At 43.5% G+C, this 12797-nt stretch overlaps 1 protein-coding gene across 2 annotated transcripts in view; it reads left to right on the top strand.

Moving 5' to 3' along the window:
* Nucleotides 1-12797, top strand: part of CFAP91 (cilia and flagella associated protein 91) — a 431267-nt gene that overhangs the window by 160565 nt on the left and 257905 nt on the right. For both annotated transcript variants that reach the window (XM_086933540.1, XM_086933541.1), the window contains 2 exons: nucleotides 7295-7472; nucleotides 12231-12388. In XM_086933540.1, coding sequence (XP_086789666.1) covers nucleotides 7295-7472; nucleotides 12231-12388 — 336 coding nt within the window. The remainder of the gene's footprint in view (nucleotides 1-7294; nucleotides 7473-12230; nucleotides 12389-12797) is intronic.

Here is a 12797-nt window from a genome sequence, read left to right on the forward strand (position 1 = left end):
GCAAGCTGCAGACAGGCTCAGCTCATGCCAGAGCACCATCTCACACTATTCCAAGCACTCTGCCTTCAGGATTGTTAAGGCCTGCCATAGGAGTGACTGATAGGAATCTGTGTGTCCATTTTTAGGGTTAGATATAGGTATACTATATCTACAGCAAAGGGTGATTACACAACTTTGCCCCAGCTGTCATGCAGCCAGTTGTGTCAAATTTAGGAGGCCAGCCAGGGGTGGCATAATACATGCTTCAGCCCCTGGTAGGCCCTGGGTACACCTATGCCCTGAGTTACAGGGTCTGATAAGGTGGCCCAGTACCAATTGGTAAATGCACCTAGGGTACATGTTGTAATTTAGAGAGAGAACAGCCAGGCTGTGGGTCTGATTGGAAGGCCCACAGCCAGAGAAAGTCGTAAACCAGTGAAACAAAAGCAAAAAATCTGGGTGATCATAGGATTGCAGACCCTACTCTCCTACAATGTGCATACACATATGTATATATATATATATATATATATATATATATATATATATATATATATATATATATATATATATTGAACACCAAATGTCCGAAAGCTGTTTAGGAGGGTCACTCTGCCAAAAGAACACCATCCGGCTTGACTTTTCCTGCTCCCCACCGCGTGCTTGAAAGTTCTGTCTGCCTTACGCGTTTCGATGCACCTTGCATTTCATCAGAGGCTTCCTGTCACAATTCAGAGGAAGTGGCTTTCTTTTATTTCCATTAAGAACCGGCTTGATTAGTTCAGCCCCGCCCCCCCGCATGGCATGCTGGGAGCGGTAGTTCCTGGAAGATTGCCTTGTTATTTTCCCTCAGTGGGTACCTCTTGTAATTGTGTAATTGTCCGCTTAACTTTCCTTGGTAGGATCAGTCACGAGGTGGAAAGACAATGTACTTCGGTCTTTCGGCGCTGCCTTCCATGAGTTGGTCTCATGGCGCCGCTTCTCAGTTGACCATCAGGGACAATCAATTTGTTTATAAGAGAAGGTGCTCCCTCCACGACGTGGGCCGCCGTTGATATATTGAACACCAAATGCCTGAAAGCTGTTTCGGAGGGTCATTCTGCCAAAAGAACACCATCCGGCTTGACTTTTCCTGCTCCCCACCGCGTGCTTGAAAGTTCTGTCTGCCTTACGCGTTTTGATGCACCTTGCATCTCATCAGAGGCTTGCTGTCACAATTCAGAGGAAGTGGCTTTCTTTTATTTCCATTAAGAACCGGCTTGATTAGTTCAGCCCCACCCCCCGCATGGCATGCTGGGAGTGGTAGTTCCTGGAAGATTGCCTTGTTATTTTCCCTCAGTGGGTACCTCTTGTAATTGTCCCTTAACTTTCCTTGGTAGGATCAGTCACGAGGTGGAAAGACAATGTACTTCGGTCTTTCGGCGCTGCCTTCCATGAGTTGGTCTCATGGTGCCGCTTCTCAGTTGACCATCAGGGACGATCAATTCGTTTATAAGAGAAGGTGCTCCCTCCACGACGTGGGCCGCCGTTTATATATTGAACACCAAATGCCCGAAAGCTGTTTCGGAGGGTCACTCTGCCAAAAAGAACACCATCCGGCTTGACTTTTCCTGCTCCCCACCGCGTGCTTGAAAGGTCTGTCTGCCTTACGCGTTTCGATGCACCTTGCATCTCATCAGAGGCTTGCTGTCACAATTCAGAGGAAGTGGCTTTCTTTTATTTCCATTAAGAACCGGCTTGATTAGTTCAGCCCCGCCCCCCGCATGGCATGCTGGGAGAGGTAGTTCCTGGAAGATTGCCGTGTTATTTTCCCTCAGTGATACCTCTTGTAATTGTGTAATTGTCCGCGTAACTTTCTTTGGTAGGATCAGTCACAAGGTGGAAAGACAATGTATTTCGGTCTTTTGGCGCTGCCTTCCATGAGTTGGTCTCATGGTGCCGCTTCTCAGTTGACCATCAGGGACGATCAATTTGTTTATAAGAGAAGTTGCTCCCTCCACAACGTGGGCCACCGTTGATATATTGAACACCAAATGCCCGAAAGCTGTTTCGGAGGGTCACTCTGCCAAAAGAACACCATCCGGCTTGACTTTTCCTGCTCCCCACCGCATGCTTAAAAGTTCTGTCTGCCTTACACGTTTCGATGCACCTTGCATCTCATCAGAGGCGTGCTGTCACAATTCAGAGGAAGTGGCTTTCTTTTTTTCCCATTAAGAACCGGCTTGATTAGTTCAGCCCCGCCCCCGCATGTCATGCTGGGAGCGGTAGTTCCTGGAAGATTGCCGTGTTATTTTCCCTCAGTGGGTACCTCTTGTAATTGTGTAATTGTCCGCTTAACTTTCCTTGGTAGGATCAGTCACGAGGTGGAAAGACAATGTACTTCAGTCTTTCGGCACTGCCTTCCATGAGTTGGTCTCATGGTGCCGCTTCTCAGTTGACCATCAGGGACAATCAATTTGTTTATAAGAGAAGGTGCTCCCTCCACGACGTGGGCCGCCGTTGATATTTTGAACACCAAATGCCTGAAAGCTGTTTCGGAGGGTCATTCTGCCAAAAGAACACCATCCGGCTTGACTTTTCCTGCTCCCCACCGCGTGCTTGAAAGTTCTTGTTTGCCTTACGCGTTTCGATGCACCTTGCATCTCATCAGAGGCGTGCTGTCACAATTCAGAGGAAGTGGCTTTCTTTTATTTCCATTAAGAACCGGCTTGATTAGTTCAGCCCCGCCCCCCGCATGGCATGCTGGGAGCGGTAGTTCCTGGAAGATTGCCTTGTTATTTTCCCTCAGTGGGTACCCCTTGTAATTGTGTAATTGTCCGCTTAACTTTCTTTGGTAGGATCAGTCACGAGGTGGAAAGACAATATACTTCGGTCTTTCGGCGCTGCCTTCCATGAGTTGGTCTTATGGTGCCGCTTCTCAGTTGACCATCAGGGACGATCAATTTGTTTATAAGAGAAGGTGCTCCCTCCACGACGTTGGCCGCCATTGATATATTGAACACCAAATGCCCGAAAGCTGTTTCGGAGGGTCACTCTGCCAAAAGAACACCATCCGGCTTGACTTTTCCTGCTCCCCCCGCGTGCTTGAAAGTTCTGTCTGCCTTACGCGTTTCGATGCATCTTGCATCTCATCAGAGGCTTGCTGTCACGATTCAGAGGAAGCGGCTTTCTTTTATTTCCATTAAGAACCGGCTTGATTAGTTCAGCCCGCCCCGCATGGCATGCTGGGAGCGGTAGTTCCTGGAAGATTGCCTTGTTATTTTCCCTCAGTGGGTACCTCTTGTAATTGTGTAATTGTCTGCTTAACTTTCCTTGGTAGGATCAGTCACGAGGTGGAAAGACAATGTACTTCGGTCTTTCGCCGCTGCCTTCTATGAGTTGGTCTCATGGTGCTGCTTCTCAGTTGACCATCAGGGACGATCAATTTGTTTATAAGAGAAGGTGCTCCCTCCACGACGTTGGCCGCCGTTGATATATTGAACACCAAATGCCCGAAAGCTGTTTTGGAGGGTCACTCTGCCAAAAGAACACCATCCGGCTTGACTTTTCCTGCTCCCCACCGCGTGCTTGAAAGTTCTGTCTGCCTTACGCGTTTCGATGCACCTTGCATCTCATCAGAGGCTTGCTGTCACAATTCAGAGGAAGTGGCTTTCTTTTATTTCCATTAAGAACCAGCTTGATTAGTTCAGCCCGCCCCCCGCATGGCATGCTGGGAGCGGTAGTTCCTGGAAGATTGCCTTGTTATTTTCCCTCAGTGGGTACCTCTTGTAATTGTGTAATTGTCCGCTTAACTTTCCTTTGTAGGATCAGTCACGAGGTGGAAAGACAATGTACTTGACACGGAGTGAAGTCTCAAGATGGAGGTGAACATCCTTCTCCAAGAGTCTCTTAGATGCACGCTCAGAGAGTGCAGGTTCATATGATTGTTTATTGACATTTTGGATGCTATATTGTCAGTCATGTTCCACACTCCATGGCCCTTCAAGTTACAAGCAGCAATTTTACTTCTTGAACTTGCTGCTGCATTTTATGCTGTTGATCACCACATTCAGCTTTCTTGTTTACAGCTAAATCTACGAATCGCCAGATGTGCCTTGTCCTTGACCGCTTACCATTGACATTTAAATCATTGACAGTCACATATCTCATGCATATTAATTACATTCACTTTGTCATAGAGATAACCCTGCATTACAATGGCTCTAAACTTTTACATTTTGCCTTGATTATGTTGAAACATGGACATTAGCAAATAAGCAGCCATGTTAAATAGATTAGAAACAGAAATCTTATCAATTGGCAATCCAGTGAACCCACCTTCTCCTTTCAAATGGCCCAGTCACAAGAAAGGATACAAATCTACTACTGCACAGTAGAGAAAATGTGGTACCGACTCAGACAACAGTCTTTCTTTCACCACTCAAGTCTAATGGCGATTATAAGAAATACTACTGATTGGCTGATGTCAGAGAAGTAGTCCTTCCTTTGATTAAAAGAAAACCATTATCCAGCCTAACACTTGTCTAGACTGGATTAGTCCAAGCCCAAACATAGGTTTTAAATTACAACTAAGGCAAACTTTAGCTGTCACAATATTTTGCCAGTCAGCATTTCAGTATCGGTAATCTCCATTAAAGGATTTATAGTCTTCCTCCATTGGAGTGAGTGCGAGCTAATTACCTGTAATACTGGTTCTCCATTCGTCCCTGGGCTTTTTCAGGAGCATGAGTTTCCTGTTGGTAAACATGAGTGTACATGCTCTAGAGCAACACTGCAGAGTTGGAAAAGGTCTAAGGCACAGTTTGGAACTAAATCTTTTTTTCTATGTGTTTAACAATTTGCTCTTTTCTTACTCGATTGGGAAATGTGGGGCGTCCCGTTGAGGAAGAACAACCTTTTACGGCAGCAAGCAAGTTTGCTTTGCATTAAAATGGTCATACAAAATGGAGGAAAATTTGCAAGTTAAAACTTGGACAGCTGATTAACAAAGAAAAACGAGAGAAAGGTTCCCGAACATATCTCTTTAACACATTTTCTTGAATACTCTGACTTTACTGTGTACAGGTCTCTGTGAAAAAATACGGTGAATTGAGCACCACGAAAAGAAATCGCTCTGGATAGAACACCGGCATTTCCCTAGAAAAACAGAAAGGTGCCTCAACTGCTAAGTGAATCAAATGGATAGTGGCCATTGGCTCTGAGTCTACATTTTTACCTTCTGTTGTCCCCTGGTTGCTGTGAAAATGATGTGGGTATCTGGATCCTGATGAAGGTGGTCTAACTACTCTTCACATACAGCCAAAACGCGCATCGACCCTGTGTTTTGAATATAAGATCCAATCTGGTCGTGAGGTTTTCTTGTCATTTATAACCTCCCCCTTGTTCAGATGTGAGTTTGAATGTGTTTGAATGGTTTTGTGATATGGCTGTTTTTATATGAGTTTCTCAGGGGTTGTTCTCTTCCTTTTTGTCAAGTAAATGTGTGTATGTAAATATGTATTATGTGCATTTGATGCAATCATAGAAGTGATTTTTGATTTCTGTGATGTACATATTTCCATAAAAAGTCTTTTTTTAAAAAAAATACTGAATGAAAAAAGAAGGAAAAATGAAAATGTATAAAGTATATGAAGAAATGAAATAATAAAAGAAATGAGAATTATGTTAAGTGTCACTGTTGTGATTCAATGTATTATGCAGCCCAGGAGAGATTAAGGGGCACATTAGGATGGCGGGCGGCATCCCATCGCAAAAAAGGACCGCCCGCCATAAGGGCCAGGGTCCCGTGGGGCACATTAGGATGCGCCCGCCACAGTGGCGGTTCGGCACATCCCCGCCCTCATAGTAATATGGATGGCGGTATCTACCAGACACTGCCACCATATAAACTGCTTTTCCGCCTAGTAGGCAATTGGGCGGATTGCCTACTGGCGGAAAACCGGCGGACGGTCTTCCCGTCCGCCGGGCGGGGGGAAATTAGAGGCAGCTGGTGCTTTTTGGCGGCCGGATCGCCACCACCATACGGGCGGTGGCATCCGCCCGTTATCATAATGGGCGCCTAAGTCTTTAATATAATAGATAGATAGGCTACGAGGGAGTACGCTTAGTGTTTCTTGGTTCCCTGGCCTGAAAGTGCAACCTTTAGAGGGAGTCCCCTATAATGCAGTAACAGTTTGGAACTCAATCTTTTTTTCTATGTTTTTAACAATTTGCTCTTTTCTTTTTCAGTTAGGGATTTTAAAACATGAGCTTTTCACTAGAAAGGTTTTTGGGGGTATCTCTGATAATATGACAGCGATTGCTGAGATCACCACCCTTGTATACTATCATGCTTAGGCCCTCATTTAGAGGTGGGCGGTAATGGGACATCAGATGAAGACTATTGGAGGTCCTGTCTATTTAGAGAGCAGCGGTTTTCAATCTGCTCAGTGGTGGGAATGGTGTTTGAGTGGTCGCTAATTAAGGAAAGCCCTTTCATCGTAATTCCAGCCTGCAAAACACCTCTGCCCATGAATGTCAGGGAAACCGTGACAGGCCCAGCCAGAAAATATTTTCAAATGTCCACAAAAGGAAAATCTCCGTTCATGAGTGGAACATTGGTTATGTGTGTCACTTGTGGAACATTGGTCATGTGCGTCACACAGATAAGGAATTTTCTGGGCACACGTTAAGTGTCAGGATTGCCTTACTTCTTGTCCAATCCAAAGCAGAATCGATTCAGAGGGAAAGATAAACTGGAAAAGACCCCCTTAATCTTTACTAAAGGGGAAATCCTTGTGATCCATTAGCATGAGTCATTTTGCATTTCTCCACCTTTTTGCTAAGCAGTATGTCTGGATTTCTTACTAAAGATGTTCTATTTAGGGCCAGTGGTGCACAGTAGGTAAAACATTTACCATCTTTCTGTGATATAAATGGCTAACAATATAAGCTATAACTGGCCAGGAAGTCCATATGGAGTGTGTTAGCCTTGATCAGCATTCCTTCTTGCTGTAACTCCACTGTTTCTAGTTGGTGTCCACTCCCACACCACACTCAACATGTAGGGTAGGGGTTTCAAGAGAAAAATAGGTTTCTTAATGCTGAGAAGTGGCCAGTTCTGCCTACTGGGTTGCAAAGTCTGAACCTTGGAAATAGTGGTGCCAAATTCCTTGCAGGATTTATCCCCAAGTAACCTCTGAATGCTGCATCTTTCTGAGGGCAAAGGGTGGGGAGGGAGGTTTACCTTTACACGAATTAAGACAAATGCTTACAAGAGCGTCATAGGTTTATAGCAGACCTTTTCTGAATCACAAGTATTTTTTGATCATTAAAGGCCGAGGGCTTCCCGCTGGACTGGCGGAGGTGGAGATGATTGAGCGGGCACGGGAGAAGCGTGCATGGGAAGCAACGCTGCCTTCTCTTCAGGACATGTCACAACTGGAGAAGAGAAGGAAAATGATGGATGAGCAAGAGAGGAAAGAGTGGGCATTCCGGGAACAGGAAATAGGAAAGTAAGTGCAACATGCTCACCTATGACTGTCTGATTGTTCTGTTCCTTTGAGTGAGTGTTTATAAAGGAGGAGTGCTCCCATAGTAATATACAGATGCTGTAATAACTTACTGCACAGCCTTACAAAAAGATGAGGATTACCATATGGTACTGGAGTAACATCCACACATTTTACCTTAATATTTCAGTGGCAGTAACATGCCTCAGATCTGGTGTCCGCACAAGCCTTTTTATTTGTGACAGCGGCACTAATGTATGATAACTTGATTAGGCATACACATAAATGTTGCTGTTAGATAAGGATAAGTGAATGTTGTGGTTAATCCAACCATAAAATAAAGAATACATACCATTACGTTCAAAATATATATTTTTCTCAACCTGTAAAATAAAATCTGCCTCAGGACGTTTATTAGGGAATTGTATTTTTATTAGGGGATTATACCATTGGCTAGGCCTATGCAGCAGTGTGCTGATACCTGTATCTATGTGATAGAAGCACCTAGAGACACATAGCATGGCCTGTATCCCATGGCACAGCATATTTAAAGTTCATCTGTAGAGTCACCAAACCACTTTGTGGATAATTAAGTATTAAACAGGTTGTGTCAACAGTGCAGATGTGTTCAGTGAAAGAAGAGTGTTTTGGCATCTGTAAAGAACCACAAGTTATTTAAAGATTTTTTATAGCTCTGGGCACCACCTTGCCCCCTTCAGAACACCAGCTTACATAATTAAAAGAGAAAACAAGCAGAAGAGTGTTAAAATCATTTTGGAAGTAAGAACTGGTCCTATATATGGAATTTGTCAGCCTCTTTTATTTGATATGCATTTACGAGTCCCCTTGTAAATACAGCCTACTAGATTCTCCTTGGCCCTTAGCAAGCACTGGTTTGAATCAAATTACCAGCTTTGCTGTGACCCACGCATGTTCCTCAACTTACCTGGAGACAGTGCCTTTTGGGCAACAATGGTGCCCTGGCAGAGACAGTCAGGAATACATTTTATTTGAGCGACTTACTAAAAGACCTTTCCTGAAGTATGCACATACAAGTAATCCACCCCATAATTTTAAATGACTTTATTAATATGTCAAAGCCTGGTTTTAGAGCTGAATATATGAAAAATCATAATTGCAAATATAAGCATTATGGTGAGCAACTTTCCCTGCTGCCTCTGTTGCTCCGGGTGGACCTCAACCCTTCAGGGCCCCCCAACTCTTAGGGGGCCCCATTCCGCTCAAACCCTATGAATATTTGCAAGACGTTGGAGACTTGGAGTACCATTTTTATAGTCTGCTGCGGGGCATAATTTTTTGTTACACCACTGAACAACATGAAGGCAATACATGTTAATAATATGAACATTGGCAGCATAATAGATGACAATGTTTGGATGGAATCTTTGATGCAATCACTTCCTTCCTACTTCTTACTAATGTCCATGTTAGTCTCGGGACCCCTGGTTGGCTGAGGTAGGTACCATAGGCCAAATAGGGACCTGCGTTTTCACGTCAAGGAAAGGAAGGACACCTTATGAGATAGCCCTGCTCACCCCCTTGGCACGAGCAGCCAGGCTTATATTCAAGGCAAATGTGTAAAGTATTTGCAACCTTGCTCACAGCAACCCAATGATGACACCACAAATGGATTCCACACATGTTTTATAAAAACGAGTATACATTTTTTATAAAAAGATATACGATAAGACCACACAATATAAACAACACATGAGTATGTTTAATATTCCTCCTGGCTGGTTGTTAGGCCAGCCAGCCCTGGTAAGTTCTGGTGGTATTAATGAGCACTTCTAAACATTCCACTGTAGTCCTAATACAATATTATGCAGTTCTTAATGCTAGAATCAGGCACTTTGCAATGGAAAAGTAATGCAATGCGTAACGTAACAACCAAGCACTGTGCAATGTAAAAATAGTGCAATGCGTAATGCAACAATCAGGCACTTTGCAATGTATAAATAATACAATGCGTAACGCAACAACCAGGTACTTCGTTATGCAGACATAATGCAATGCATAATACACTAACCATGTAGTTCGTTATGCAGTAATAATGCAATGCGTAATACGCTAATCAGGTCGTTTGTTATGCAGAAACAATGCAATCTGTCATACGACAATCAGGTCCTTTGTTATTCAGAAATAATGCCATGTGTAATACACTAACCAGGTAGTTTGTTATGCAGAAATGATGCAATGTGCAATACGACAATCAGGTACTCCGTTATGCAGAAATAAAGTAATGTAATACACTCCAGCACCGATCACAGTGCCTTAGGCTGTCTTCGCCACTCGTGCTGACTCGCAGTTAACCTCTGTTGCCCCTAATACGGGTATGGTATAATAAAAAATGCAGCTCCGCACTCCGGCCCCGGTACCTCCACTCCCTTGGCCAGTAAGGGACGCGATACGAGCCAAAGCAGAGGCTTGTGCTGCCAGAATGAGAGAGGCTGAGAGCGTCTCCCTCCGAGCCTGCACCGCGCCCCAGGTGTCGACATTCGTTACCTGGGGGGTGCGACCTCTCTCCTCTCCTCTTCCAACGACTTGGGCCTCCAATGCATTGTTTGTGAATTGGCAACGGCGGGCATGGGCCGGCGGCTCAGCTCGTCCGGGGCTGAGTTAGATACTTGTCGGATCAAAGAAGGTCTTTCACGGATAGGGTGGATATTCCTGAACGTTCAATAATGGCGGGGCCTCGAAGCAATCAGGTCTTCTAGGATTTAGCGCGGTGGTCGTCTCCCGTCAGGTGTGGGACACAGGCAGGATAAGCAAGGGACAGGGAATAAGAAATAGCCCGAAATAGTCGAGCTCCGCACGGACCGCGGGCGGCGTCCTCTCTCGGGAAAGGTAGAAGCTTCTACCTTTCCCTAGAAGACCTGATCGCTTCGAGGCCCCGCCATTATTGAACGTTCAGGAATATCCACCCTATCCGTGAAAGACCTTCTTTGATCTAACTCCCAATAAGGACCTTCCTCTGATTTAATCTTCTTTTTCATTGTTTCTCGTCTCCAACAAGGACCCTTGACCCGGTACCTGACTCACGAACCCCAGCCGCCGGACCTGCGGAAATAGACCCTGTTCACCAGATATTTTCCAATTATTGACGCAGAGAGAACATATAAACGCTGGTGAAACCTATACCGCGCTCCTTCCGTGCAGCGTGGAGAGTGTGTGTGTGTCCCCGCCCCCTGGTCATCTTCGCCCTGATGAAGGTGTAGCCTAAATAGGCCATACACCGAAACGCGCATTGGCGTGACCTTTATGGATGGCCCAAAGTGCAGTCTTTGTTAAACTACTTCCTTTCCATCTTCATACCTCCATAAAGTGTTTGCAGTCCTAGCAGCCATAAAATACCTCCTCTGCAGGCCGTGATGTACCTTTATGAATGTTATGTATGTGATTGTATAATTTTTTGTAACAAGTGAGTCAGAGTGAGTGTGATTCTAGTGGATGATTCTGGGAGTGTGTGGGACTTGGATGTTTGCATCCCGCTTGATTCAAATTATGGTTCAATCTAAAACCACAAACAACGGTTTTTCTCTTCACCTTATATGTGATGTTGAGTCTAAATTAATGTATATTTTTCTAAGAATCTATATGAATCCTTTATAAGAATTCAACAAATAACAAATAAACTATATATATTTTCACAAAAAATAAGGTCAGTCAACTGTATGTGATGTACTATTGGCTCTGATACATATTGGTTTGTCACCCCTCATTTAATTGTAAGGATCCCTATGGGACCTTGAAATTTACTCTGGCAGGGTAGTCCTTGTTTCCATTCAGCTGTAGAGCTTAGTTATGCCTTTAGTAATACAAAGTGTGGCTTACTTTCATCAAATTATACATGCTTCTGATTTGGACCCAACAGTTTTGTTTTCCCTTTCTTAACGGCCAACCATCTCTCCTATTCCCCCTTGCATATTGTTCATGACTGTTCAAATTTCTTTAGTCAAATCAAATCAAAATTCCTTTATTCGATTCAAATAATAAATCATAAAAGCATGATACAAGAAAAGCATACGTCAATTCTACAAAATATTTTAAAAACAATCCCTATGAGTAACATTTTACCCCCTTTTTTGATTATTGTAATCTCCATATCCTCTATCAGAGAGGTATCAGTCCGTCACCCAGGCCTGACAGATTTTCAAAGATGGACAGACATTCTATATGACTAGACAGTTGCTGTTTGAACACTTTTTCCAGCACCCTCATTAGAAAATGGCTAGTTGCAATTGGACAGAAACATGCCTGGTGATTTGGTACAGTGAAGCTTTCTTAAAGAGTGGCCTGGTCCAAGCATGATGTACGTAGGCTGGGACACATTGATCTGAGATGGAATTATTTATAACCTCACTAATGGTTTGATATTGATTTGACCATCACTTCACTAAAGTTTCTGAGCCATGGGAACCTAGAATCAGGTTCTTGCTCATAATGAATCTATCTATCACAAGTGATATAAACTAGACAGTAAAGAACGTCCCACTTTTATCGCTGATGGGCACAAGAAGAAAACAAATCATGCTTTTCTAAACGGATTAGGTTTCATTCTTAACATGTGAATTGCGACCTCCTGAGAGGCAACTTGACTGTTGATATCTTATGGCATAGATAAGTAACTGGCATATGATTTAAAGGATTAAATGGAATGGAATGTGTTATTTAAGTATAACAGATTTTTTTGTTAAGTTTAGTTTACATATTATTCTTTTTCTTCTTAATTACTGGAAGATTACAGGAGGCGCGATTGGAGGTCTTAAAGAAACTTTTGAAGCAGCGTGAGGATTCACAACGTGAAATAGATGTCAAACGCTTGGATGACCGTTGGTGCAAACTTCAGCGAGCAAAGGACGAGCGTGTGAAAAGAATTAAGAATGAGCATATTAAAGGTATTTCAGGAGAAAGGCAAATGCTTGTAAGGAGAACTCATATGGGTTAGTAGTTATAATTACTTATAGAAGAGCTTAAAAGCAGTCAAGGAGAAGACCAAACAGGAGTCTTGTGTAACTCCAGGAAAGAAGAACTAGACCTTCAACACAGTAGAACGTCTCCATCAACAATGAAATATCTAAGTGCTTGGAGTAGACACATATTGCATGTGGAGCTAAAAGAGCAAGAGGGGATTACGCAGATTTAATTGTATTCAGGTTAAATAACTGTGATTAGAAGAGAAGCAGGCATGAGACACTTTTTAGATAGATGAAAAGCAGTACCTAAGGCATTAAACAGAGACAGTTGTCAGAGGTTATGACTGAAAGCAGTAAAATTCAGGTATATAATTGGGAGGGGTCATTAATC

The sequence above is a fragment of the Lissotriton vulgaris genome, chromosome 8 (genome assembly GCF_964263255.1).
Source record: "Lissotriton vulgaris chromosome 8, aLisVul1.2, whole genome shotgun sequence".
In the NCBI taxonomy this organism is placed as follows: Eukaryota; Metazoa; Chordata; class Amphibia; order Caudata; family Salamandridae; genus Lissotriton; species Lissotriton vulgaris.